General features: G+C 48.4%; 1 protein-coding gene across 37 annotated transcripts in view; it reads right to left on the bottom strand.

Annotated features, from left to right (window-relative positions):
- Window positions 1-155: 155 nt before the first annotated feature.
- Window positions 156-25,794, bottom strand: part of MADD (MAP kinase activating death domain) — a 41,339-nt gene continuing 15,700 nt past the window's right edge. For 2 of the 37 annotated variants that reach the window (XM_081240526.1, XM_081240518.1), the window contains exons 16-35: window positions 24,317-24,376; window positions 23,855-23,957; window positions 23,086-23,272; window positions 22,838-22,988; window positions 22,279-22,485; window positions 19,390-19,490; window positions 18,722-18,805; window positions 18,228-18,386; window positions 15,644-15,752; window positions 15,307-15,369; window positions 14,948-15,068; window positions 14,739-14,844; window positions 13,550-13,660; window positions 11,786-11,893; window positions 6,282-6,446; window positions 5,964-6,036; window positions 5,720-5,826; window positions 3,448-3,517; window positions 1,575-1,621; window positions 156-1,230 (exon numbers count right to left, since the gene is read on the bottom strand). In XM_081240526.1, coding sequence (XP_081096652.1) covers window positions 1,126-1,230; window positions 1,575-1,621; window positions 3,448-3,517; window positions 5,720-5,826; window positions 5,964-6,036; window positions 6,282-6,446; window positions 11,786-11,893; window positions 13,550-13,660; window positions 14,739-14,844; window positions 14,948-15,068; window positions 15,307-15,369; window positions 15,644-15,752; window positions 18,228-18,386; window positions 18,722-18,805; window positions 19,390-19,490; window positions 22,279-22,485; window positions 22,838-22,988; window positions 23,086-23,272; window positions 23,855-23,957; window positions 24,317-24,376 — 2,237 coding nt within the window. In that variant the 3' untranslated portion in view covers window positions 156-1,125. The other 35 variants (XM_081240546.1, XM_081240520.1, XM_081240549.1 and 32 more) reach the window with 21 other exon arrangements.

Here is a 25,794-nt window from a genome sequence, read left to right as displayed (position 1 = left end):
GTCCTTCAGCACACCAGAGATTGGATGGGCATGATCTCACCTCCCTGATTCCTTCAGGCCAAAGGTGTCTTTTTCGAGTCCAGGGTCAGCCTTCCTCAGCCCGGGCTGAGAGGAGGCGTCATTTAACGCATGACAGCCAGGAGCCCAAGGGGAGTTAAGGACCTTTATTTCACATTCACACATCTGTACATTTTCTATAAATAATGTGGAGCCGAAATATTTACAGTCATCTCTTGCCCACTCCCAGGCTCTCTCTCCCTCTGGCAGCCAGTGCTGCGATGCTACCCGCAGACACAGAGGTGGATACTGAACTTGGCCTCTCCCCACACCACCAGGTTCCTGGGCATGGCAGCCTGTGGTCCCTGGGACTCTCCCAGCCCCAGTCATTTTGCTCTCCCCTGCCGAAGGCCAGGCAGACCACAAGGAAACTGCTGCTCAGCAAACAGCAGCTGGTCAGTGCAGCCCCACCGCAGTGGTGGAGACCATGGTAGCAGCAGCCAGGTCTGTGCCCATGGGCAGTTGCTGCGAGCTTGGGAACTGCCTGGAAGTTCCAGGAAGGAACTAAGGAAGCAGGGAGGTTGCCACTCGCTCTGCTGCCCCTTGACTCTTCCCCCCTTCCTTTCCCCACCCACCCCTCGTCTAGGGGGACAAGCCTCAAGCTTCCCTCAACTCCCCACAGTGGGACTGCCCCAGGCACCTAGCGGTGCCGGATCACAGAGGACGGAGAGCCCAAGTCCTGCTCTGGAAGGTTATAATGTCAAGGATGAGAAACTACAACACTAATGTCTCAGTGACACGTAACAGTGGGCTCGCACTGGCCTGTACTCTGAGTTCTTAGAACACTGGCCCAACAGACAGACACACATGTACTTTTGAGCCCCGAGGGGAGAGGAGGATGGTCTTTGGAGGGTGGAGAGGAAGAAGCTGGAAGAGACTAGCTCAGCCCTGTAAGATACACTAAGACACTGAGACATACAGAACTGGGACCCATCTAAGCCTCAGCGAGGGGGCTTGCAGAGAACACACACGCATCACCCACTTCGCGGTCACAGCAGCATCGTGCACTTGGGAACAGCGAGAGGCAAGGGACGGCCCCTGGGCTGGGGCAGCCTCAACCCCTCTCCATCAGCTAGAGACGGGCCGGGGTGGGGTTCTGAGATCTTCCTCACTGCTACGAACAGCAGCCACGTATGAGAAGAGACACAACACAGAGTAGCAGATCTCGTGGGCCTGGAGGAGAGAAAACCAGTCAGATCAACGTCACGCAGATTCCTACATCTTCACACGTGGAGATCTGCCAACTGGGAAACTCCTGCCCTAACTCTGGGCTCAGGCCTCCAGACTAAAGAGCCCCAAGCGAGGCCCCAGGGCTGGCCTGTGGGAGGGGATCAGCATGTGTGCCTCTCCCAGGCTGAAGACCTGCTTCAGCTCCAGCTGAATCTCTGGCATCTACACTAAATTCTCTTCTCAACCATTCTTAACTGCCCCTCACCCTGTGCTCTCAGAGGCCCACCCCACTCCTGCTGGAACGCCCCCGGGGAGCCCTTCGCAGACTGGCCTGTCGGCACACTCACCATTGGTGTCTTGTACTTGTGGCTCACCACTTCTTTAATTTCAGGAACTAAAACCGGACGGGCAAGAGACAAAACAGAAAGTTCAAAACTAAGAGCAATAGCGCCACACTCCCCCAGGCGGCAGCGCCCGGCACCAGGGTCCCCTTCCCCTCTGGGCCTCAGCCCCCGGCCGGGTGAGAGGACACTGGCCCCGACTCCTCAGCCTGATATCTGAGGTCTGCGGTGGCTCCCGGCTCCATGGCCATGACTCTACCGACTTTGAGAGCCCCAGCACAGGAGCAGGCTAGTCTCTCATCAGCCTGGTCGTTGCTGCCATCCAGGGCCCGAGGACCACAGCTGATATTCCCAGGTTTCGGCTGGGAGGAAAGCACTGCCTCTAGCCTGTGCCTCACCTTGCTGAGACACCTGAGAACTCACCCCTGTCACCAGCCCCATGCTCTGGTCAAGTTAAACACGTTCCCTGTACTCCCAGCCCCTACACTGAGGGTCCTGAGGCCGGATGAACAAATGGCATGGTACTAAACCCACCAGACTTGGAAGTTTCCTTCCCTGATGGCAGGAGAGGCCCAGGCCTGCCTGTGTGAGGGAGAGCGTCAGAGGGCTCTGGAGCAGACACACCGAGCAGAAGAGACAGGTGAGTACAGCACCCGGGGAGGGAGGTGACAGGGAGCATCAGGCAAAATACACACGTGTCCACGGCCCGGAGTGCAAGACTAAGAGTCACCCCTGCCCCAGCCATGCAGGGGTTCTGCTCGGCCAGAGGAAGGAGTAAGGTCCCCCGGCCTCAGCCATCATCATGGCCCCTGGAGACTGGGAGCAGGGGGCGTGGCATCCCTGGGGGCCAGAAAAGGTAGGATGAGAGTTGGCCACACCTTCTTCTGACCCTGGGAGGTAGAATTCAGGGGGCCCCAGGGTTAACAGGGAATAAACTCATCAAAGGTAGAGCAATGACCCCAGGTCCTTCTCCTGAGTTGGAAGACTCCCCCAAACGTCTCTCTGGCAGAAGAGAGAAAGGAGCACACGGGAGAAAACTCGGAACCAGTGAGCCAGCGCGAGGGTGGAGGAGGTTGGGAAGGAAGAGGGCGGGGAGAGAAGGGCAGAGACAAGTTGGTGATGCGAGCAGCTGGCTTGGGCGAAGGGAGCCTGCCCACCCACCTCAGGGCCCAAGGCAGGGGCCTGGGGAGAGGCCGCACGGCGAGGTCACTTTACCTGCTGGAGAACGAAGGTTTTCATAGCAGCGATGAGGGGCACGAAAGAATGAAGCACAAACACAGCAGGAACTCAAAGCCCCAGGGTGAGAACCCAGACACCACTCAGTCAGCGCTTGGCTGGGGGGAGCCTAGCTCCCGGCTTCCAGCTACCACTGCCCTCCGCCTCTGAGGCCACTAGGCTTGCCTGCCCCCTAGAGTGAGCCTGCCTGCACCGCCGCACGCCCTCCTGCAGCCCAGAGGCTCGACGGACCCTGGCGTGGCCCCAGGGTGGCTGGACGGAGCCCTGGGCTGCTAGAGGGACCGAGGCAGGCGACGTGAACACAGCAGAGCTAAGGAACGGCTCGTCTGCCCTGCCCCACCAGCTGGCCAAACAAGGGAAGGTGGCGCTGCTTCGAGGAGCCTCTTCACTACCAGCGCTAACCTCTAAGCCCGGCGTCTAAACCACTGCTCTTCGGGCCACTCTCAGGCAGCCACTGACTGGCTAGCTTTCCCTTCTCCTCCCTTCTCTCAGGTCAGGACTCCCTCTTCCTCCCTATCACTCCTGCTTCTCCTGACCTCTCTGCAGAGGCTCTTCTTCTCTGTCTCTAGTCCCTCCTCTGGAGCTCCGAGGTTTGAGTTACTGCCATGTGAGTCCAGACCTAAGAGCAAAATAGTGTAATTACCAAATTCCTCCAGGACAAAGACGCCTCGAACTGTATTGCACTTTTTAATGTGATTCAGCTCTATGAAAACCTGCAAGAGAGGGAGGGGGGAGGGAGGGAGGGGGTAAGGCCCAGACGCTCCCCCACTGCCCCGCAAAGCCCACTCTCCCAGCTATAGCCCCACCCACACAGAAAACCTATTTCCCACAGGGAGGATGGAAGAATACACACACACACAACTCAAAAGCGCTAAGAAGCGAAGACAGCAGAAAGGGCATGTACCTTCCGCTCCTGGCCGGAGGAGAAAGCATGGGAGAGAAAGGAAGGTGTTAGTTTTAACCGTCAAAGCCAACGCAAAGGCCCCTCTGCTGGCCTGGGCTGCCTGCCCACACCCTCTGCCCAGGGCAGTGCTTGTAGGACACTGTGCCCCAGGGGCCCCCCCTCAGCCCATCAGCTCTCTACCCTTCCATGCATCCTCCTCCGGCGCAGAGGGCTGGCACGGGCGCAAAGCTCCCCTCAGACTGTCCTTGGGAGGGAGGTGTTGGCATCGTCCTTGAAACAGGATTCAGGCTCTCCCAAGAGGCTGTGGTGATTGACAGTACTAACAGCAACCACCTGTGAGCACCTCCTAGGGGTTCTACAAATACTATTTGTTTGTCCTTACATCTACGTGGCACAGGATATAGTGTCACCCTCATTTTACAGATGAGGACACTGTGGATCAGAAAGTTTATCTGCCTGCGGATGATGAAGCTGGGCTCCAAATCCAAGTACGTCCTGACTCCAAAGACCATGCTTTTCCCCTCTGTTACCCCACACTGCAGAACTCCACCGGGGGTCCAATGCTTCCTCAACTCCAGCTGACTGTTATGTGGTAGAAGATAGACCCCAAGGCCATTATCTCATCATCAGTCAGGGTTTGACTTTCTCTCTCTCTTCAGGATCTCTCTTCTGGGTCAAAGCCTTAAACTACAGACCAGCTTGTACATACTTTGTAACGGTTAGACGGTAGGTCAGTCCAAAGGGGGTGTACCAAGCGGGAAGAGGGCATCTGGGTGTCATTTAATGAGATCTCTTCTTCAGAAGGTGAGGCATCAGGGGAGGCCACAGCCCTAAAGTGCAGTCAGAAGCCTGGTCCCCGAGAAGTGCTGGCACCTTCATGGTCTAGAAAAGTACTTAAGTAAACCCCTCTTTGGGTGGACCCTAAGGTCTTATTAAGTATATACTATTTAATATATTACTGTGACTAATAGTAAATATACTACTGCAAGTATACTGCCAGGAAGCCTGGGCAGCTGTTTCCCATCACACCAAGTTGCCCAGCTGGATTCCTGAAAGAAGGAGAACTAAAATGGCAAGTGGTAGGAGGAAGCCCCAGAGTCCAGATGTTCACCACCCCTGAGTGTCTGCTGCCTGGCCAGGGGCCGTGGTGCTTCGCACATTCGGGTCTGGCTCAGGGCCTCAAGGAGACGAACCAGTACATCAGGGGAGGGGGAGGGAAGGCACTTGGGTGAAGAGTCAGGACTGGGAGCGGACCTGGGATGATGCGCTGGCCTCAGAGAGGAATTAGCTTAAGGAATGTCCACTGAGAGAAAAAGTAATGCTGTGTTAGAACCAAGAGAAAAAACAGCTCCAATGGTGGAGTCACAATGAGGGCAAGATGGATCCTGAAGCGCTCCCCAGTCAAGAGAAGGGGAGTGGGGCCTGTGGGGCTGGGGACAGAGTGGGGATGCTCAGAGGAAGGAAAAGAATAGGAAGAAGAATCGGCAGGAAAAAAAAGGCAAATAAACACACACACTCCAGATGGGACAGACACAAGCCACACACACACACACACACACACACACACACACACACACACGCACGTGTGCGCACGCTTCACGCGCACCAGAAACACGCGAGGGGATCAGCCGGTATAGACTCTCAAAGCAAAACCACCAAGCAAAAGCACACCCTGGGATAAGGGAAGGCGGACACTGCGCGCAGAAGGGCCAAGTGAGACGCTCCCACTCACACTGTGCTGAGTCTAATGGGCAGGGGCAGCCGGGCCACCGCGGCTCCCTCTCTCTCCCCTCCTCCCCCGCACAGGCTCCCTGCCGCACCTTCCAGGTGGTTGCCAGTGTCACTGAGCCCTCCCCTCTGATTGTTCTCTCGGTCCAGCTGCTCCGATTGTCTCACTAGCCCCGGAGGCCTCTCTCACACTCACTGGGGAAGCACTGGGGACCTGGACACTGATCCTTACTGCAGATGGAACACCGGGGCTGGGAAGCCTCATGCTGCCACTTGCACCTACCTGGTTGTGCATGAACTTGAGATTGATCCCTTCTAGGGTGACCTGCAGCAAGCCACCCTCGCCAGTCTTCATGTCCTGCACAGGGAACTCGCCACCCAGCTCTGGCCCTGTGGTGAGGGAGGAGGTCATCAGCTAACTGGGAGGTGGGGAGTCCCGTGGCCTGACCTCCTCATCAGGCCTCCCCCGCTCAGGACGGATGAAAACCGACAGAAGGCGCGCGCCCAGGGAGCCGCCCTCTGCTCACCGGGTTTGATGCTCTGCTGTCGGGCGGCGGCACGCTCCATGCTGTCCTTCACGCAGTAGTACAGCTCCCGACACTGCGGCACAGTGGGGAGAGCTGTCCTGTCATACAGGCTCTCCAGGCTCCCCACTCTCTGCTCTAGAATGGCTGCTGGAGGCCTGGGCCGATGCCAGGACCTCGGAGACAGCTTTATGTGTCCCACGCCACAGCCAGAGGCAAAAGTGGGGCTCCAGCGTGGATTCTGGAATGTTAACTTCCCTGCAGGAGCTCCGCACTTTCCCTCAACGCCCAACCCCCAACGCACACAGAGTTCACGGGTACCTTCTTAGTATAGAATTTGTTGAGCTGGGTCTCAGAGCCGTTTCTACGCCACAAGCATAGCACCTTGGTCTTGGGACAGTAGGTCATGTTGATGAGCTTCTCGTACCACCAGCGCTCGTACACGGTCCCAATGTTACTACGCAGCACTACGCAGTCGTCACACACCTGCAGAGGCACACGGGGCAGTCGGTGGCCCTGGTCTCTTCCCACCCCAGGCCACACTGCACGCTGTTCCCCACAGGGAAAGATGGGACAGCTGGTCCTAGGAGCATCCCCAGGGTCAGGTTTTCTGTCTTATGCTCAGTCTTTCTTACGTGGAGACACAAACACTGAACTGCTGCACACATCGTCCACTAGAAGGTTTACTGACAGAGGAGGAGCTGTCGAAAGGAACTTGTGGGCAAGGAAGGAGGCTCACTTCACTTCAGTCAGTGTTCATTACTTCTTACGTGTTCTGGACTTAAAGTACGCAGAGGACACCTTATGCCTCCACCTTACCACCTTAGGAATCATCGCTATTGACAAGCACAAAGGCAGGGCATTAGGGCAGACTTAACCAAGGAGAAAATAAATGGAACCAACACATTTTCTAATCCTGGCTCGGCTCTAGTTCTGCATATATCTTTTCAAAAATTAATTACACAAGTGACACACGGACATTGCTTATTGCAAAAGAAAAATTATGCTACACAGGATGATATAAACTAAAAGGCAAAGCTCTCCACATCCCCTTCTTGATCAACATTCTCCCTCAGGTGGACGTACCTGTTCGTATGCCTTCAATTGTGGTGGAGACATGACAGGACGATGGGTAAGAGCACAGGTCTGAGATCAGACGACCTGGATTCAGATTTAAGGCTGTCTCCTTACTTAGCTATGTCACCTTCAGCAAGTTAATCTCTGTCTATATTTCCTCATGTGTAAGATGGGGATAGTAATAACTTCATGGAGTTACTGTGAAGATTAAATAAGTTAACGTGCACAAAATTCTCAGAATCGGACTTCCCTGGTGTCCTTGGCGCAGTGGTTAAGAATCCACCTGCCAATGCAGGGGACATGGGTTCGAACCCTGGTCTGAGAAGATCCCACATGCCGTGGAGCAACTAAGCCCGTGCACCACAACTACTGAGCCTGTGCTCTAGAGCCCGCAAACCACAACTACTGAACCCCCGTGCCACAAGTACTGAAGCCCGTGCACCTACAGCCCCGTGCTCCACAACAAGAGAAGCCACCGCAATGAGAAGCCTGCACACTGCAACGAAGAGTAGCCCCCTCTCGCCGCAACTAGAGGAAGCCCGCACGCAGCAACGAAGACCCAATGCCAGCCAAAAAATAAATAAATCAGTTAATTAAATAAATTTTTATAAGAATTCTTAGGGCCTCCCTGGTGGCGCAGTGGTTGAGAATCCGCCTGCCGATGCTGGGGACACAGGTTCGTGCCTCGGTCCAGGAGGATCCCACATGACACGGAGCAGCTGGGCCCGTGAGCCATGGCCACTGGGCCTGCGCGTCCGGAGCCTGTGCTCCGCAACAGGAGAGGCCACGGCAGTGACAGGCCCATGTACCACAAAAAAAAAAAAAAGAATTCTTAGAATAAAGCCAGGCACATAGAATGTACCCTGGAGTTAGCTGCTATAACAACAATACTACTATGATATAAGAAATATAATAATAATTATTATGACCACGTTGATGATTCTCACATCTTTCTCCATATGAGACCTGTCTTCCTGAGTCCTGACCTCTCTCTATCCGGATGTCTGACTGGCAGCACTTCAACCTCATCATGTGCAAATCTGAACTCCACATCTCCTCCTTGGGCAGCTCTTCCTTCTAAGTTCCCTATTTCAGTAAATGGCATCACCGTCTTCCCCCACTGCCCAGGCCAGAAATGAAGGAGTGATGCAAGACTCCTTCCTTTCCCTCTAACTATACCATCAAGTCCCGCCATTCTACCCCAAATACCCCTGGAACACACTTCCCCTCCCCGACTCCAGCCATCAAGTCCTACTCGTCTTCAGGTCTAAGCTCAAAGGTCACTTCTGAGGGTCGCCCACGACTCCCAGACCCTCTGCTATGTATTCCCATAACACCTGCCCCCTGAACATCTTCTCGCAATGCTCATTATATTTTATGACCCTGGGTGTTTAATTATCTCACTTCCCCAGTGGCTCGTCAACCCTGTTAGGGCAACAGAAACTATGTCTCCCTTATTCACTGATATAACCCCAAACCCAGCAAACCCAGCAGAGTGCCTGGCTGTGATATGCGCCCCTTAAAAATTAGGTGAATGAATGAGGAATATACAAGATTACCAGTTTTAATCTACCATCTAAGACTTTACTGGGGCTCAAAAGCTTTAGGAAGAAGAGGGCCAACGTAGCTGAGTAGGAATTAGAAACGTGCGTTCTAGCCCCAGTTGAACTTTGTGGTTCTCTCCATGTGGAAAATGGAGAACACCACTCCACCTTCCATAACCCTCTAGGAACACGAGGGAAAGGAGAGGGACAGGTGTTTAGAAGCGCATATGACTTCTAGGCTAGAGAGACGATGGTAATAATGTGTCATCCTTGCCTATGCTGCTGGTAGAGGCGTAAACTGGCATAGTCTTTGGGAGGGCAATTTGGCAAAATCTATCAAAACTGTAAATGTATATAAGCTTGACCCAGAAATTTCACACTAAGAATCTATCCTATAGAAATTCTCATGTGAGTGTGCAAGGATTTATGTTCAAGGATAATCAGTGAAGCGTTGTTTAAAAAAAAAAGTGGGAGGGACCAGTTAAATAAATTATGGCACATCCATATAACACCTAATGGTTAAGCATCCATTTAAAAAAACAGGAAGAGATTTCTATAATATGTAGACATATTATAGATGTGCCTGTGATACACTAAGTGAAAAAAGCCAAATTATATAACAATATTTGTAGTTTGATATCACTTTTATAAACACTGAAACAAAATTCCATATAAGTAAGCTATATTTATACAAATATGCATTTTTTTAAATCTGAAAGGATTCATGCCAAATTCCTTAACGGTAGTTACCTCTGAGACATGGCACGGGAAGGAAATAAAGGAAAATTTTTACTTTTTACTTTATTTACTTCTATATGGTTTGAAACTTTTACGGCATATACTCTATTACTTTTGTAATTAAAATAAAAGGCAATAAAGATGATTTTTTAAAGTCTTTGCAAATTGCTATCCAACTACTCATGCAACCAGTAGGCTGTGCTGAGACCAGCTAAATCTGAGAGCATCACAGTAGCCAGGCACCGATGGAATGAGCAAGGTACCCTCGCTTTGCAGTACCGGGGGAGCATCTAGGAGATGATGGACCCACCCCATGCTCCAGGGCCCTCGTATGAGGCTCCCTGTAACAGTGGTGAGAGAGAATCCTATACTTCAAGGAATCCTCTGGAGAAATTTACTGTGGTGCAGATGTCCTAAGTAGCCCTCAGCTCTGATAGGCACCTAGCCGAATTCTAACACTTCAAGGCGACAGGAAAATGACTCCCTTCTCGGCTACATCATCATGTATGTTTCTGCCTCAGAGCAGAAATCCCACCCTACGTTTGACAAACTACCTCTTCAAAAAGCTGTGAATGTGAAAATCAAATTCAACTAAGCCAAAAGGCAGCAGAATATTAGCTAATTTCACTACTTTATAGAGGAGCAGTACTTGGTCCCTAAAATTACTTAGAAAGAGATCCATTTGAGAATTAAAAACACAGAAATGAAGAAAACATGGCCAATTTCCTTTACAATACTGGATTAAGAAAGGGTTGTTCTAACTATGACTCAAAATCCAGAAGCCACAAAAGAAATGACTGATTAATTTAACTACAAAAAAGTAAAAGAATCCTGCATGGTAAAAAAATACCATAAGCTAGGGACTTTCCTGGTGGTCCAGTGGTTAAGACTCTGTGCTCCCAATGCAGGGGGCCCGGGTTTGATCCCTGGTCAGGGAACTAGATCCCACATGTTGCAACTAAGATCCCACATGCCTCAACGAAGATCCCGCATGACTCAACGAAGACCGGGAGCAGCCAAATAAAAAAAAAAAAATATATATATATATATATATATATATATATATCATAAGCTAAATCAGAAAACTAATGAGGAACTTTGCAGTGGATAGGTCAAGTTGCCCACATGTGAACCCACTGATCACTAGGACAGAGCCAACCATATGAGGTGACAGGAAATATACAGCACCACCTCTTCTTGCCAAAATATTGAATCTGAAACTGACCAAATCTCTAGATTGAATTACTAGCTTGTACAAATACAAGTGATAGAGAAACATGTTAAACAACACTAAGGAGATGCAATCAGCAAAATATCTAAAATGTAAGATGCTCTATAGGGCACATTTCTTCAACAAAATAAATGGCAACATGGGAGAGAAACTATTATATGTTAAGAGATACTTTAGAGTCATATCAACCATAATTATAAATGCATTTTCCCTTTGACCCAGCAATTCCACTTCTGGAAATTCTTAGATAAGCCGGCACATGTAGGAAATGAAGCAGGCACAGCATCATCCAGAGTCGCGCTACTGGCAATAGCAAAAATTTGGAAGAAAATCAAGGGTACGTAAATACTGACTGGTTATGTAAACTATGGTACAGTCACACAGTGGAACACTATACAGCTATAAAAAGAATGAGAAAGCTCTTTCTGTACTGATACAGAAGATCTCCAGGATAAGTTTAATGAAAAAAAAAAAAGGTACAGATCAGTAGATATTATGTGCTACCTTTAGGTAAAAGAGTAGAAAAATAAGAACTTATGTTCATATTTTATTGTGTTTGCATAGAAAACCACTGGAAGATACAAAGTGGTTATAAATAAAAGTGGTTACCTCCAAGAGGAAGGGGTGAGGTGGATGGGAAACTGAGTGGAAGGGGATAAGAATGAGAGCAACACTTGCCAGTGTATATACCATTCTATGTTGTTCTGACTTATGGACAATGTGACTATATCATCTATGCAATCTATATATAAAAGCAATGATAGGGATGGACTTCCCTGGTGGCACAGTGGTTAAGAGTCCGCCTGCCAATGCAGGGGACACGGGTTTGAGCCCTGGTCTGGGAAGATCCCACATGCCGCGGAGCAACTAAGCCCATGCGCCATAACTACTGAGCCTGCGCTCTAGAGCCCGCGCTCCGCAACAGGAGAAGCCACCGCAATGAGAAGCCCGCTCACAGCAACCAATAGCCCCCACTCGCCGCAACTAGAGAAAGCCCGTGCACAGCAACGAAGACCCAATGCAACCAAAAGTAAATTAAAATTAAAAATAAATAAATAAAAGAAGTGATAGGGAATCATCTATTATATTATTTGCATAAGAGCCTGACAATTTAATGATAAACGAATCATGAAGATGAATGAGATAAGTGGGGGAGAATATTCTGGCATCAGTTCTAGGAGTTCCTTGTGACTCTCAAATATTGCTTTGGGCCCCTAGCATGAACCAGCACTTACCTCCATGAAAAAGATATCTCCATTTGTGTCTGTCCCCGCATGTACCACAAATGTCTGCTTCTTCATGTGCCGGCTGCCACTGGACCGGATAGAGAGATCTCGTCCGTTCTGAGGAAAGAGAGATCCTTTAGGGACAACCAAACATCCCTCTCACACAGCCCCCCTGGGCCAAGAATCCCTCATTCAGCAATTCAATTCTTATCAGCTTCCTTAGAGCAGCGCCATCTGCTGGCCACTGGCAGCCATGGCTGTGTTCTCAAACTTCCTGGTTTCAGGACTCCTATTCATTTTAACTTTATTGACGACCCCCAAGAACTTATGTCTTTGTGAGTTTTATTTATAGGTATTTACCACACTAGAAATTAAAACTGAAAAAATTTAAATGTTTATTAATTCATTTAAAAGGAATTAATAATTCATTAATAAATCCATTACATGATAATATAAATAACATATACTTTTTAAAAAACCGTATCTTCCAGAACAAGAAAAAAAATGTGGTGAGTGGCACTATTTTACATTTTTTGCAAACCTCTTTAATGTTTGGCTTAATGAAAAATAGCTGTATTCTCATACCTGCTTCTACATTCAATCTGTTGTGACATGTTGCTTTGGTTGAGGTATATTAAAGAAAATCTGACCTCACAGATATGTATCTGGGAAAGGGAGGAGTATTTTACTAGGCTTTCCAGATAAATATGCATATTCTTCTTTGATGCTATACCAGAACCTCAAGAAGTTTCTTAAAGTTGGTTGCAGTGTGTAATCGGAAAACACATCAATGCACACTTTGTACTTTGTTACATTAAAATCCATTTGTCTGCTTTACACTTGGGAGTGGATCTTTTACCCACAGTTGAATTTGTAACATCACACATCAGTCACCTGGAAAATACTGGTTCACCCAGTTATGCAGCTCTTCCAAATGTTGATGCATTTCATTACACAATATCAAAAAATCACATTCATCACCAATCTCACTGGAAGAGTCTTTAAATATTGGGAAGCTTCATGCACAAAAAGTCTGCCAAATACCCAACTCCAAATAACAATAATCTGTTAGTCATTCTTTCAAGTAAAAATGATGTCCCATGACTGGCTGCAAAGCTGTCAGTTCGAACACCTTGGAACTCAAATCGTCACAAATTCCCTTTCCTCGAAACAATCATATTTTCATTTGCAGCGATACGCTTTATGTATATTTCTCATTTTGTCACATAGAATACTAAGAAGATGTATAATCACTGATCAGATTTAATAAAACTGATGATTTTAACTGCTTCATCAAGGACGTTCACAAGTGAAACTGGCTTTTTGTTTTATTTTTAACTGAGAGTGTGTGGAGGTGGGGACACTAGCACAGGTTGGTGCCACCATCGTCACCGTGTTAAGGCACCAGTGGTTTCACCCACCATTGCACTTGCACCCTTAGTGCAAATGTCAACCCAGTAAAAAAGACAAATAACATTTTAGTATTATCATGAAAACAGTATTGACCTTGTGGATCCACAGGGGTCCACAGACCACACAAACATCGAAATGGCTGCACTGGGATGGTTTCAGTGCAGAGAATCCTATCACAGAACAGAAGGGCAAAAGCCTCATCTAGAGTCAAAGCCCTATTTTCAGAACTAGGGATTTTGGAAATATACGAGCCAAGAAATGACCTATGCGGAAGCCTCTGCGTGAGGCCATGAGGCCCACGCCTGGGAGGCTGACTAGCGCAATGGAAGGGAGCCTAAAGGATGGCCCAGGTGTGCTCACCAGGTTTGCCAGCTGGTCAAGCACTTCGTTGATTTGCTGGCTGTACACAAGCCCAATATGCGACTTTCCCATCAGGCGCCTCACCTTCTTCCGGATATCATTCTTATTTACCTGAAAAGCCAAAACAGGATCTTAATAACTTTCCTCCTGAGAAAAGAAGAATTCTAAAAGACCACATCGCTGAGGATAAAACATTCAAGTGTGTGTTCTGCCAACAGTCTGAGAAGAAAAATCCTGGTTCTGTCTCCAGGTGGCTTCTGCAGAAAAGTGGCTCTTAGAGAAGTTCTGGTTTAAGTGGACGGGGACTCACGGGGACACATCCTCCCTAACCCCCCAACCAATACTATAACATTCACCTCTAAAAACCCCTGGGGCTCCTCAGAGTGTGATTCTTAGATAGTAAGACTTAAGAGCAGCAATGTTCTATGCTCAGTTGTCACCAAGACACCATCTTAGGGTTGAAGATCACCACCCTTTCCCAACCAGAGTTAACTGGTACCCCTGGAGTTCAAGAGACCCTTAAACAGAAAAGGGAACAAACCAAGAGTGCCTGCATTTGATCAACTAATCCCTTCACATTTAGAGAGGCTGAGAGAACAGGAGGAGGAGAAACCCAGGAGCTCATTCTCAAAACAACTCTCTTCTACCCACCAAGTCCCTTTCAGAACAGGACTCTTCTATTTGGTAACACAATTCTCCCACAGCTATAAAAACCAAGTATAACCAAGTCAAACTAGAACCTACCATTGCTTTTTCAATGAGTAGCTCTTTTTACATCTATGGCAAAGCCTATATGATAAAGGACTAATGCTGAAAAGTAAATTCTGAGCATTCTTTCTAAGGTTTCAGAGCCTACTACGTAAAAAAAAATTTTTTTCCCACTGTATTCTGTGGGGAGCTCTACAGGCATCCTAAAACTATTCAGCAAAGGAAGCCCATTTAAAATTCCGAATAAACAAGTGGCATGCAATCATCAATCACCTTTACAACATTCCTTAGCACAACAGCCTGGCAGCTTCAGATAAATGGGTCGTGTGTGAGCTGCAGAGAGGCCTCAGACTTTCAGTGAAGAAGAGAGCCCCAGCAGGATGCTCTGACTGCTTCCCAACTGCCCCAAGATTTAGGCAACAGGAACAAGCCTTGCCTTCCAGTATCAGCAGTAGCTGGGCATAAGCAAAATAGACATTACCTTCATCAGCAGCATGTAGGAGATGAGGTTGTGCAGGAGCGTGGCCAGCAAACGATCCTCATCATCCTCTAGGCGCTTCCGGTCATGTTCTCCTAGGGACAGGTACCTGAGCAGGAGACCAGGACAAGTCAGCCCCCAGGTGGGAGAACACAGAAGTAACTGGGAAGAGGCTGAATCTGCATTTTCCCAAGGGTTTCTAAGCCTCATACCTGTCTATCATTTCCTGGGGACCCTGGTCCATACCCATCCCTTCTCTCTCCAACATCACAGCATCTAAGAACGCATCTTCCCAGAACTGCATTTGGTCCCATAAAGTAGAACGCTCTTTGCCTGTGTGGAATAGAGGTTTTTTTAGGGACTTATATAACGTTTAAAGAATATGGCTGCCAAACTAAAACAGAGTAAATTCCAGAAAAAAAGGAAGTCATTACAAATTCCAGGGCAAAGGAAACACGAGACTCTTCACCCCAGATCTAACATTCCTGCCACCAGCCCCAGCTGCCTCCAAAGTGAGGCCCAATCCCTCCCGAGAAGGAGGGATGAAGAGCACACAAAGAAAGGTGGTTACTTATAGAAAAGGTCTCCATGGCAGCATCCTCTAACTGGTCCCACATCGATCCTTTGTCCCTTCCTGCCGATTTGTGAGCAGGAAGGACCATGGTAGCAAGGAAGTAAAAGAAGACAGAAAGACAGAGGCTGTTGGTTAATACCAAACTTCAGTCTCTTCTAGTTTTCACCCACTGTTTTTTCCCCAGTAAGTCCCTTGCTTCAGATATAAAAATGTCCTCTAACATCAGCACTGAGATCAGCAATAAGCCAAGCAGCTACTTGTTCGGTGCCACCCTCTTCCCGGGCTGAGTCCAGCTTCCTTCCAGTGCAAGTGGGCTTCGCAGTCTATTTCTCACCTAGGAGTCCCTCGTAGAGATAGACTCGCTGGCTTACATCTTCAGAAAAGCGAACTGGGCTGCCCACCAGCTTCTCCTTTACACTTGGCTTCAAGCTGTGGGCTTTACCCTAGAGAGAAGAGGCAATAGGTCAGCTGCCAGAGGTAACAATGAATAGGGGCAAAGTAAACCAAGCAGCCCATTAAGAGGCTCACACACTGGGCACCATCATTAGTCACGTATATTCCAGTAGCCCTGCCTTTGCTACCTGCTTGCCTCAATCAGAAGTCAATCTGATAATCCTGCTTTCTGTTATTGCCTCCCAAAACATGCAATCAAGTTTTCATTTTTACTTACCTTTACCCTTTAGTCTGTAAGACTCTTTCCTCTTAAAAAAGAAAAAAATTAGGCAAATTCTCTGTAGCAGCGTGATGCAGTGAAAAGAACACTGGGTTTGAAGTCTAGACTGACCAACGTTCAGATCCCTGCCTCTTACTAGCTGTGTGATCTTAGGTACAAAGCTTAGCTTCTCTGAGAGTCATTTTCCTCACCTGTAAAAGGAAGGTTATAATACCTACCCGAAAGGACTATTCTCATTTAATATGAGAAAATACATATAAATCACTTAGTAGTGCCTGGCACATGGTTGGTATTTGATAAATGTTAAGTCTTCTCTTCTATCATCTCTTAGAAATATCTTCCCACATAGAAATACCACTAACTTCATCTACCACTTCTGCAATATTAGACTTTCTATTCATTCAAAAAAGATCTTTGGCTGAGTAAGAGGTAGTTTTCATGCCTGCTTCACAACACATGCAACAGCGTAAGCAGAGAAGCCACTGAACAAAGGTGATTATTAGGCAATACCTAATTAGTGTGTCCAAATGCCAGCTTCCTGGTTCACAGCGCAAGACTTTGTTCAATGAACCATATTAACTTAAGATAATTTATTTCTTACCAAAATAGCCCTTTTTGAGCCAAGAAATTTAGGTAACTGCTCTCAGCAACTCCACTGCATAAACAGCCTTGCCCAGAAGTACAGGAAAAGTAAGAATTTGTCCCAGGAAGGTGCCAGGAAAGGTAGCGCACAGCTGAATGGCTTCTTGCAAGGCTGCTACTCCATAACATCTATCTCAACCTCCAAAATGGAAGCACACTAGAAGGATTTAAAATACTCTTGGGGCTTCCTTGGTGGCGCAGTGGTTGAGAATCTGCCTGCCAGTGCAGGGGACACGGGTTCAATCCCTGGTCCGGGAAGATCCCACATGCCGTGGAGCAACTAAACCCATGTGCCACAACTATGGAGCCTGCGCTCTAGAGCCCATGAGCCACAACTACTGAGCCTGCATGCCACAACTACTGAAGCCCACGTGCCTACAGCCCATGCTCCCCAACAAGAGAAGCCACCACAATGAGAAGCCCACGCACCGTAACGAAGCGTAGCTCCCGCTCACCGCAACTAGAGAAAGCCCGCGCGTAGCAACGAAGACCCAACTCAGCCAAAAATAAATAAATAAAATCAATACATGTATTAAAAAAAATAATAAAATACTCTTAATTAAAAGGGTCTGTTTAGACTCAGGGAGAGTTAAGGTCCACTAGCTTGAATGGCTCCGCTGACTCTCAATCCTATCCCCTACCTCCACCTTGGCATGTCACTTGCTCTATCAGAAACATGTATACAGAAGGCTCTGGGGGTGGGAATGATCACCAGAATAAAATAATTTATCTCATTTAAATTTCATCTTCCACTCGCCCCACAGACCAAAGAGAAGAACCTATGAGCTCATGTAGAGAATATCCATTCTCAACTCCGCCTAGCCAAGTGGTGAGTGTATCAGAGTGTATCAGAACCCTTAAAGCTGCCTAAAGAGGCCTGTATACACTGAAGGGCACTGGGTCTAAAGGCAAGGACTAAAAAGAATTCATTTAATTCCAACTGATCACTGGCTTATTGTATAACCTAGGGCAAGATCTTTTTTTCCTAAGGCTTTGTTTCCCTCATCTGGCAGAAGAGACTAGTTGTAGCAATATACTGAATTGCAAACTTCTTGAAAATGGGAACCATGCCTTATCATCCCTGTTTCTTTAGTACAGAATCTGGCATTTAGTAAATCACTTAATAGATGTTTATTAATGAAGGAAAGCTTCAAATAACTGTTAGGAATATACTAAAATGAAATGCTAACTTAAGGTGCTATATAAATAAAGCAGTGACCAGAATAAAACTAGACTAGTCCATAAAAAATAGGTAGACTGGTACAAAAGGAGAGCTGCGACTGCCCTGACATTGCTATAAAGGCATCACTTTGCTTATTTTGAACACGGGGGTTACTGCCACATAGGAGTCGAAGCCCTTATCTGACCGGGCAGGAAGCCTAACTCATCAATGATTCAGGAGAAGGTTCTAAAAGCCCCAGATCACGGAGTCAAATGACTCTGAAAAAAGCTAACTTAAGAAACATTTTCTTTAAAGTCAGATATATGAAGGTTATCCGTCCCTTCCTTCCTCTTCTCCTTCTAATTGCCTCTTTTCATCCTTTCCTAACCCATCCCCATCCCACTGAAAAAATGGTCTTCTTTTGTTAGTAAACAAACTTACAAAGATGGCACTGGTGGCAGAGTTGGTTTCAATTTCACTATCAGACAACGTGCCTCTAGAGCCTGCCAAGTGGGTGCTGCCCTCACCGCCTGGTCCATCACCTGCATTGCTGCTCAGGTCACTGTCTGCTCCAAGGGTCTCTCCAGAGCTATTACTCACCTGGAAAGGAAAAAAAGGTGGTAAGGGATATTCCCCAGGATGTGTCCCAGAAATGCCAAGCTGCTAGAGCTCTCTGCTACCATAAAAAAAGTATCCAACTTCAAAGGTGTGTCAGACAGCCTCTGGAAGTACCTTCTTTACAAGATGAGGAGAAGCCCTGGGTGAAATCTCGGGGTCTGATCCCACAAACAAAGACCTATGACAGGTAGACATCTCCACCAAGAGAACCAACCTGGCCTGAGACTAAGAACAGCACCCAAAGGAGAGAGTAGCCCCCTTTTCCAAAGGGGGACCCACACCCCACCCACCAAGATGCCAGCGTGGTGTTCCCCTACCACAGTGCTAACTTCAGAGTCCTGACTTGAGCTTCGGATCATAACGGCTGGACTCACACCAATGACAGAATCTGGATCAGTCCTCTGAAACAAGACACACGGACTCAGACACATTAGGGAGGTGTCCAATCTAGTCTCAGTTTCCCTAAGAAATACTGTATCTTCTTCCTTCTCTCCATCCCCACCCTTCTATTGTCATCCCTAGATAGGTCATGAAAAACGAACATTTTTCCTGAATATAAAATATATATGACTTACAGAGTGAGAAAAATAATGAATGTTAAAGAAGTACATGTTCACTACAGAAAATACACGAAAGAATAAGGAAATAAAAGTAAGCCATAAACTTACCACCTATGTTAATCTCTGTTAAGTCTTTAGCATATTTCCTTTCAGTCTTTTCTATGTATGTTTTAAAAATAAAATTTGAATCATACTGTATATAGCTGTGTAAACACTTTCCCATGTCACCAAATTTTTGAAAATACAGTCATTAACGGATACTAATATTGTATTACATGGATATATTACACTTATTTCATCATTCCCCTATGACTGGATATTCATGTTGTTTCAATGCTGTCATTTTGTTCAGTTTTGATCTTAAAGAAGTATTCTGAGATAGCAAATTTTTAATGCTCGCAGTCCTCAACAAGGTTGTCACAAACCTGGGGACCAGATGTCAGGCTCACACCACTGTCTGCGCTGACTTGGGACTTCTTCTCCTCTGTCTCACCAAGGTCAAAGGTGGGTTTGGTTACTTCAGGCCCTGAGTAGGGGAAGACTTGTGTTACTCAGTACAAGAGGCTAGGGGCAGGCTGGCGAAGGGAGTGGGACAGCGGCACAGCCTGGTCCCGGGCCAGTTCAGCATGTCCCAGTCACCTTTCCAGGGACTGCCACCCACTCAGGCCACACTGGAAGAAGTCCCCAGATGCCTTAAGAACCAAGTAGGAAAAATTAAACCTGGTCTCAAGGGGTTCTGCAGCCATCTTCTCAACCTGAGAAAATTCTGACCAAATCATCCTAAAGCAGAAAAGCTCCACAAACAAACACCTGAACCACATTCCATTGTTCTCAGAATCAGAGCTTCACTCGTGCCTAAGACCCTTTAAGGGCCCCCAGGTCACTCTGCTTCCCAAACAAATACGTCTAAAGGGGCTAGAAAAGGAAGAGCCCAGTGAGATTAAAAAACACCAGCTGTTTCAGCGGACGCTGCCTACCCCCACCCTGCAGCTTCTGTGTTTGACATTAAAAACCACCCCCGTATTTCCCGCCCGCCCACAATGGTATGGCAGAAGGACAGAATGACAGAAAGCAAGACAGCGTGCCTAGGCCAGCCACCAGAGAGAGTTGGGGAGCTACAGACTCAACACGGAGGGACAGCAACCATCTCTGCCAACTGTGCCCACAGGCCTTCTAATGGGTGAGGGAGATATCAGCCAATGAGGGGCACTGAAATAGGCAAACATTCTCCCCACCAACCCGGAAGCAATAGAGAACCAAGCTCTAAGGGATTTTGCACAGTAGATGCCCTGATTACTGCCTGATTACGACAAGGGGAGGGGGAAAGAAGCAGCCGACAAGCATATACCTATGAGTCGCATACCACCTACCTGCTTTCATTCCAAATACCCCCCGCCAAGAGCAAATTTGGGGTGGGGCTGACAAAGGGAGCCTGCCCCAACTGGGCCTGGGGAGTTGGCAGGTATGGGAGACTTGGGAACGGGAAGGGGCATTTGTTCCTTACTCTGTTTTTCCAAAGCTTTTTGCTTTTTCACTTCCTGGTGCTTGTTCCACAATTCTACCCCAGATGCAATGTGAGCAGGAGAGAAAGACAGAGAGAGTCAGAGGCTGGTCAGACAGACGAAATGGAAACCCACCCACCCAAGCTGATTCAGTCTCAGGCACAGGATTACAAATCAAGAGATAAAAAGAGATCTTCATTTCGGGGAGGGGAGGTTAAAAAAATCAAGAGATCTAACGCCTTCCCCCCAGGTCAAGAACTAAATTCCTATCCTAACCTCAATGTGGCAGTAAAAATCTCACAGAATCTTAGAGCTGGCAGAGCCTTTAATCAAGCTCCTTCATTCTGGCGTGAGGAAACTGATCCCAAAGAGGCTGGAACACTTGCTCAAGATCAGGTAACTCAGGACCAGTTTAAACTTCCACCACACCACGCTCTCTGCCAAATGAGCTAGGCAACAGCAAATTTTAAAGATTCCAGATAAGACAGATGATTATTACCTCAAGCAGCCAAAGGGTTTCAGAAGCATGAGCACAAATCTGTTTGATTCACTGGATTGGAGAGAGGCCATTCAAGGTAGGCAGTTAGCATCCCTTCTTGTGACTGCAAAACACCCCAACTTACCCTCAGCATCACTGCCTGCCCTACCAAGAGACCCATCTTAGCCAGTCATCTGGAAAAATGCTTCCGGTAGAGGTGACACGAGAACACTAAATGGTCAAGAAGAGCATCTTAGGAGGGATTAAGAAGAGAGAGTACCGATCACAGCAATTCTCTTCCTGGAAGAACTTTAGAGTCTACTTAGTGCAATCTCCTTGTTTTCCAGATGAGGAGATAGAGACCCTGAAAGGGGAAATGATTTGCCCAAAGTCACTCTCCTAGTTGGGGGCAGATACAGGGCTAAAACTCCAGACCTCCAGACTGGCAGGTCAGTACATTTTCTAGAACATCACAACAGGTAGGAGAAAAGCATGGTTGACTGCCTCTAGGACAATATTTTGCTGGTTAGAGAAGCACAGCTCTCCTAAGAAGGAAACTGGTTCCTCATTACCATTTATGGGAGCAAAAGGCAACTGCTAATGGATGTGGCAAAGAGGCACCGGCTAGAAGCACATTGCCCAGGGACCTAGAACCCGAAAAAGAAAGACACAATCTAGGTGACTCAAGGTCAGGCTGGGAGTGAGTCAAACAGAGGTGACACCCAGAGAGCTCACCAAGGCTCTGCCTTAGTGGGAATGGAGAAACACCAAATGTAAGCAAGGTCTAATCAAGTCCAGTAAGGACATGTTTAAAGAAAAGCTGACTCAGAACTCTGTACCTCGAAGTCCAGAACCCAGGGAAATGGGGTTGCCGGACATGCCACAAAGGAGCAAATTTGAGGGCAGCCTAATGGTTGGATGGGGGAAAACTGGCTTTAGAGACCCAGACAGTCACAATTTTATAGCCCAAAGATGCATCTATAAACTTCCTTATAGCTTCCAGGAGCTCATGTGGCCTCTCCATTATGTGAAGAGACCCAGATGTAAATAAAGGAGAGGGACGGGGAGTACAGCTCAGACTCCTACACTAAGCCTCGCTGGGCCCTCTAAGCAAAACTTCCATTCTTCCTCTAAGATGTAGGTGAGGGTGGCTGTACATGAAGCATAAGGGATACAGAAGTATAAAGAAATGCCATTAGAAAAGGACACAGATCTATTTTCCTGTCTACAGAGCAAAGCATGGGGAAGAGAAAGGCGGGATTCTGGATGAGTTGAAAGGAGGGAGGGACATTAAGAAGACAGAACTCCTCTGCCATACCCAACACGATACACACCGATAGATGCTACAAAGTTCTCCTCCTTTAGACTTCTGGTGTCCAGTTCCTTGGGACTCCTTCCTGAGGCACTTGCTGCCCGAGGTCCCAGCTGGGGGACTCTCAGCTGTGCCATGGCCTTTGGGTCCCCCCGCCCAGCCAGGCCAGGATCCTTGCCAATTGGTGTATATACACTCTCTGTTGGACTTCTCTTCCGCTTGTCTGGTTCTGAGGAAAAGATCAAACATAGGAAGAGGTCAAAAGAGACAGTGAGTGAGAGTCAAGGTGTGGGAGTGAGGTGGGAGAAGCAAGGATAGAGGAGGAAGTGCAAGGAAAGAGAAGCTGACACCGTTCTTTTCCACGACAGAAGAACACCCACTACATACATACATGCACTAGAAAATAAAATCCCAAAGCCTAACAGGAAGCAGCTTGACACTGGGAAACTCGTCAAGGGGCCAAGTTCATTCTTTCAGAGAAGAGTGGGAGAGCTGTGGACGGCGTGAGCGGGAGCGCCGTGGGCGGCGCGAGCGGGAGAGCTGTGGGCACCATATGCTGTCCTTGCTGGTCCGATCCTTACCTTTACTATAGTAGTGGGTCTGGGCGATCTCCAGAAGTGCGAAGATGCTGGCCATGCCACCCAGACCTGCATGGGTGTAGGACTGCTCCAGACTGAGGACCGTGCACTTGAGCAGGTCTAACATGCCCTTGTACACCTTCCGACTGATCTCCTGCAACAGGAACCCAGGGGCGAGAGGTGGGACAACTGCCTCTGGCGCCCATGTCCCTCTTCCCAGTTGATTCCAACTCCCAACCTCCAGCACTGACCACATCTGGGATGATGTCCTGCCGGGCCTCGTCCTCTGACTGCACCGTGCGGTTCAGCTTGCTCAGGACAAAGACTCTCAGCTGCTCGCTCTCCAGCAGCCGTCGCACCTTCTTTGTGTTGAGCCAGCCAACCCCCTGGCCGTCCAGCACGCTGTGCACCACCTCCTTCAGGAACTGCTGGTTCTCACTAGAGGGTCCATATACCACTTCTGTGGTCACTGGCTCCTTTGCAGAGCATCTCCCCCTTTCACCAGACTAGATGTTTGCCTCCAAGGGCAAAACACAAAGCCACGTCTCCAAACATCCAAGTCCACTGCAAACCCTACCTCTCCAGACGGCCTGGTCTGCCCGAGTACCCACCACTGCTGGTACACTCTGCTCAACACCATGAGCTATTACTGCCACATGGGGATTGAGTCAGAAGGGGAAGGGATTTCATTTACCCACTGAGAGCTTCCCTCCCACGTTTGAGCATCCCTAGTGTCTGGTACAAGGATCACTACCTCTATCTGAGAACTTTTTTTTTTTTTTTTTTTTGTGGTATGCGGGCCTCTCACTGTTGTGGCCTCTCCCGTTGCGGACCACAGGCTCCGGACGCGCAGGCTCAGCGGCCATGGCTCACGGGCCCAGCCGCTCCGCGGCATGTGGGATCTTCCCGGACCGGGGCACGAACCCGTGTCCCCTGCATCGGCAGGCGGACTCTCAACCACTGCGCCACCAGGGAAGCCCTCTATCTGAGAACTTTTAAAACAGCTCTGCCATTTATTACCTAGAATTGCTGGATCGGCCCTGAGGTGATGGAGGCTCTCTTTTCACTGTTGGGCTGTGTTTAATGACCGATGACTTCTGGTCCACCAAGGCCCTCCTGTTTCCTACAGCCAGGAAGGTAGAAGGAGAGATATCACTACTGTAGTCCAGTAGCTGGTGTCAGCACAGCCCTGGGTGGCCGTGTTCCACACCCATTCCCTGGAAGGGCTGGGTGAGGGCAGCACTGGGGTGTCACACATAGGTAGAAACCAGCCACGGCAATGTGGAGGAAATGGGGGGTGGAGACTCAGGCCACTCCACATGCACCAGCAGCGCACCCCATGGGCAAGCATGGGCATCCCGGGGGACGGGGCAAGGCAGGTCGCTCGAGTGATGCCGCTTGCTCCATGAGGAGGATGGCCCTCAGGCAGGCACACTAGATGCTAGGAAAAAAGATCATGCATAGCTCACGGGCAAGACCCACCTTCACCACTCCCGGGGCCGGCTTCAGTAACAATCTCCATTAGAGTATTTAGCCCAAATACTGGGACACAAAATACACAATTAGTAGGTGCACCATGATACCACAACCCTTGTACCCCTCAATGGAGCTGTAAGTCAGATCATCTGAGCATTCTCCCAAAGCTTAGTGCACATAACCTTAGTTCTTAGGCACCTCAGAGCTGGAAGCCAAGTGGCCAGGAGACAACTGAGGCTCGAGGAAAGACCATCCTTAAGACTATGGCCTCTCAAAGCCAGAGGCAGGGTAATAACACAAGGAGCCTTTAGGTACTAAACAGGCACATGCATGAAAGGGGACCATTGGTTTTCATGAAACATCTAGCACAGGGGTCCAGGGGGGCTGCAGGTATGCAGAGGGAAGAGACCCAACTTGTAGATGCTGTCATGGGAAGGGGGGGTGGGGGTGAGGATGGGAGCTGGATGGGAGTGATGAGTGCAGCAAATGAAGTGAAGCATCAGCATGCAATGAAAGCATGTCAATTGCTCTCCCCTTTAACTATATCAAATGAAAGCCAGTGACGCTAACACCTTTCCACCCCTCACCTACTGAGCCTGTGTAGACTCACTCTACAGGGCTGGTGAGCTCCCTACACCACTAGCTATGATGTCCTTTTGCCCATCTATCCTATGTTCCCATCCCCACCAAAGGACATTCCTTAGATTCCTGACATTTTTAACACTGGGAAGAGAGGTCAGTTAAAAAAATACATGAAGCTGCTTCTCATTGTGCTTCCTTCTGTGATTAAATATTTCAGCACAAAATCCAGAGTAAACAAACAGAAGTCAAAGTAAATTCAGAAGAACCCTTCAGGGCTTCCCTGGTGGCACAGTGGTTAAGAATCCGCCTACCAATGCAGGGGACACGGGTTCGAGCCCTGGTCCGGGAAGATCCCACATGCCGCGGAGCAACTAAGCCCATGTGCCACAACTACTGAGCCTGCGCTCTAGAGCCCGCGAGCCACAACTATCAAAGCCCACGTGCCTAGAGTCTGTGCTCTGCAACAAGAGAAGCCACCGCAGTGAGAAGCCCACCCACCGCAACAAAGAGTAGCCCCCGCTCTCCGCAACTAGAAAAAGCTGCGCACAGCAACGAAGACCCAATGCAGCCAAAAATAAGTAACTAAAATAAATAAATTTATAAAAAAGAAGAAACCTTCAAACTGTCAGAGATCACATATGAAAATCAAATAAGGTCTTAATTGCCCCTAGAAGCCAACCAATGCTACCAGGCCCATTCATAGGGCCTACGTCGACATGAAGCCAAAGTAAGAGTCTTCTTGACTCTATAAACACTGCCAGGCTCTTCACAACCGTCCCCTGGGGGGGCCAGCTCTTTAGGACTGAGTTTGTCCTAAGTTCACGCGGTAGGAACCTGGCAGATGACTGGTGGCAGCTGATGAGCCCTATGTTAATTACGTGCCTCTGACAAAGGTTCCCCCC

Source organism: Mesoplodon bidens (genome assembly GCF_964165515.1).
Source record: "Mesoplodon bidens genome assembly, chromosome: 7".
Classification (NCBI taxonomy): Eukaryota; Metazoa; Chordata; class Mammalia; order Artiodactyla; family Ziphiidae; genus Mesoplodon; species Mesoplodon bidens.
The sequence above is the reverse complement of the archived record's forward strand: the minus strand, read 5'-3'. Positions and strand labels throughout refer to the sequence as shown.